Consider the following 2,709-nt stretch of genomic DNA (forward strand, 5'->3'; position numbering starts at 1 on the left):
GGGGAGATCCTGGCAATCATCTGTCACTCACCTCCTCCTTCCTCAGATTGTCCATCATCATCTCCATGCTGACATCTGCTTGTCCGTGTACCGATCGGCCGTGTATGTAATATCCATAACACTTGTGTGTCAGAACCAGAACCGAAACCTGCAAGAACATTCCTCATCATAACACAGAACTTTCACCTCCACAATAACAACATATGAGAAGATCCGACACGAGGAGCAAGAGAGACATACAACAATGGAATGACTTTATATCAAAGCAAAACTGTATCTATTACAGGAGTGACATCACGGCTCTCCAGATAGAAGATATATTATAGAGGAGTGACCTCACCGCCCTCCAGATAGAAGATATATTACGGGAGTGACATCACGGCTCTCCAGATATAAGATGTATTATACAGGAGTGACATCATGGCTCTACAGATACAAGATATATTATAGAGGAGTGACATCACCGCTCTCCAGATACAAGATATATTATAGAGGAGTGACATCACCGCCCTCCAGATAGAAGATATATTACGGGAGTGACATCACGGCTCTCCAGATATAAGATGTATTATAGAGGAGTGACATCACCGCCCTCCAGATAGAAGATATATTATAGAGGAGTGACATCACCGCCCTCCAGATATAAGATATGTTATAGAGGAGTGACATCACCGCTCTCCTGATACAAAATGTATTATACAGGAGTGACATCACCGCCCCCCCAGATAGAAGATATATTACAGGAGTGACATCACGGCTCTCCAGATATAAGATGTATTATACAGGAGTGACATCACCGCCCCCCCAGATAGAAGATATATTACAGGAGTGACATCACGGCTCTCCAGATACAAGATATATTATACGGGGGTGACATCACCGCCCTCCAGATAGAAGATGTATTATACAGGAGTGACATCACCGCCCTCCAGATATAAGTTATATGTTGAAGGACAAGTTTTATTGAATAGAAAACACTCACATTGCTGAGAGAACAGAGATCAGCAAACTGTTTAATTTTGTCTTCAACAAAGCGTTCGTAGATGAAGATGACGAAGAGAACCTGGAAAAGAAAATGAAATAATATTTGTAGCGATCACAGGCAGCCGATAAGATATTCTGTATCTCCCCGAGCTCTCAGAATTGACAGTCTCCATTCACAAAGCTGACACACCAGGAGAGCGATTCCCCCCCTCTCCGATCCTCCAGTGCTGACTGGCGGAATGGACGGGAGAGAGGGCGGGCATAGCTCTAGATAGGCAGAGCCAGCTGTCACTCACGCAGCTGGGTGGATCTCGACAGTAATGTCGAGCTCCGCCCCAGCTGCGGCGGTCTCAGTATACCGCGAGCTGTAGCTCACTATATACCGAGCTTTGGGTCACGGGAGGAATACTATAGTATAGCGGCGGTCTCAGTATACCGCGAGCTGTAGCTCACTATATACTGAGCTTTGGGTGACGGGAGGACGCTAGTATATATCGTCTCTTGTGATCCCTAAGAGAACTATCTGGAAAAACACTTACCCCATAGTTCTCCTTTAAGCTTTGTGAACTGAGCCTCGCGTATCGTATTCTGCTCTATAATAACTGAGCTATTCAGTATGGATTGATGTTCTCCTATATTTGTATATAATGGTTTTGATATTTGTATACATTTGATACAATGTTTGTTTACAGTTGTTATATTTGTATACATTTTTATCATATTTGTTTACATTGGTCAGAATATTTGTATATTTGGATTGTTGATTTTTGAATGATTTAAAATTCAAAAATGTATTTTTTATAATTTATTCACCTCACACATAAATATCTTATATGCGTTATTCTTAGAGAGCCTCCCTCTAATCTCCTATAATATTATACAAGATCTATGTACCTTCTCAACAAGAATCGACCCAACCCACCAGTGTTAAAGGAGAAGTATGGGGTCAGGGCTTTTCCCCATAGTTCTCCTTGGGGTAACAGGACAATGGCAGCCAGCGGGGGATTATGGGTATTACCCACGGTGCACCTTTCACCTCACCTGTACCAGGCCAACCGCCAGCCACATGGAGGCCGCAATTCCGAATCTCAGGATGATGCTCCAGGGGGCCCGGTAAGTTCCAGCTGAAGGGTTCAGGTCCAAGTTAAGGTCTTTGGCTGTGATGTTTTTGAGACCAACAACCTGAGAAGAGATGAGATGTCAGCATAGCGTTAATTACAAACCGCTTTCTGGTTATCAGGAAATTTGACAGAAAACAGCCCAGAAAACACTCCAAATACATTCATGAAGAAATATTTGGAATTATTTTTGACATTTTTGTTTTCTACAGGTAGAGAGACACTTAAAAAAAAAAAAATCACCTCTAGAAGTAGAAGAACCATGAAGAGCTGGAAGAGCGGGCTCAGCTTCCGGCAGGTTTGGATCTCATTCCACTCGTTGGCTACCAGGACCGTCCTCCATATACTGACATTCGACTTCCCTGGAAGGCAACACGCGGTGATTACAGAGGGGGTCACGTCTGCGAATCCGCAGGAGGCGGCTCACTTGTGTGTCACACCTACCCGCTGCACCTTGTGAATTGGGGGCACTTTTGTCCTTCGGCCTCTCCCAGTCGATGAGGAAAATGTTGGCCGTTAGCTGAGTGACCAGGAGATGGAGGAACTCCAAAGTCTGCGAACAGGAGAATATAAGGCATTCAAATCCAAACTTAGCCCAGACCCCCCC

At 44.2% G+C, this 2,709-nt stretch overlaps 1 protein-coding gene across 1 annotated transcript in view; it reads right to left on the reverse strand.

Moving 5' to 3' along the window:
* The window catches only part of LOC108800428 (meckelin-like), a 29,424-nt gene that overhangs the window by 10,027 nt on the left and 16,688 nt on the right, over positions 1-2,709 (reverse strand). The window contains exons 17-21 of the mRNA XM_018572412.1: positions 2,556-2,655; positions 2,346-2,464; positions 2,026-2,166; positions 983-1,063; positions 32-148 (exon numbers count right to left, since the gene is read on the reverse strand). Coding sequence (XP_018427914.1) covers positions 32-148; positions 983-1,063; positions 2,026-2,166; positions 2,346-2,464; positions 2,556-2,655 — 558 coding nt within the window. The remainder of the gene's footprint in view (positions 1-31; positions 149-982; positions 1,064-2,025; positions 2,167-2,345; positions 2,465-2,555; positions 2,656-2,709) is intronic.

This window comes from Nanorana parkeri, unplaced genomic scaffold, assembly GCF_000935625.1.
Source record: "Nanorana parkeri isolate BGI_ZX_2015 unplaced genomic scaffold, ASM93562v1 scaffold2022, whole genome shotgun sequence".
NCBI lineage: Eukaryota > Metazoa > Chordata > Amphibia > Anura > Dicroglossidae > Nanorana > Nanorana parkeri.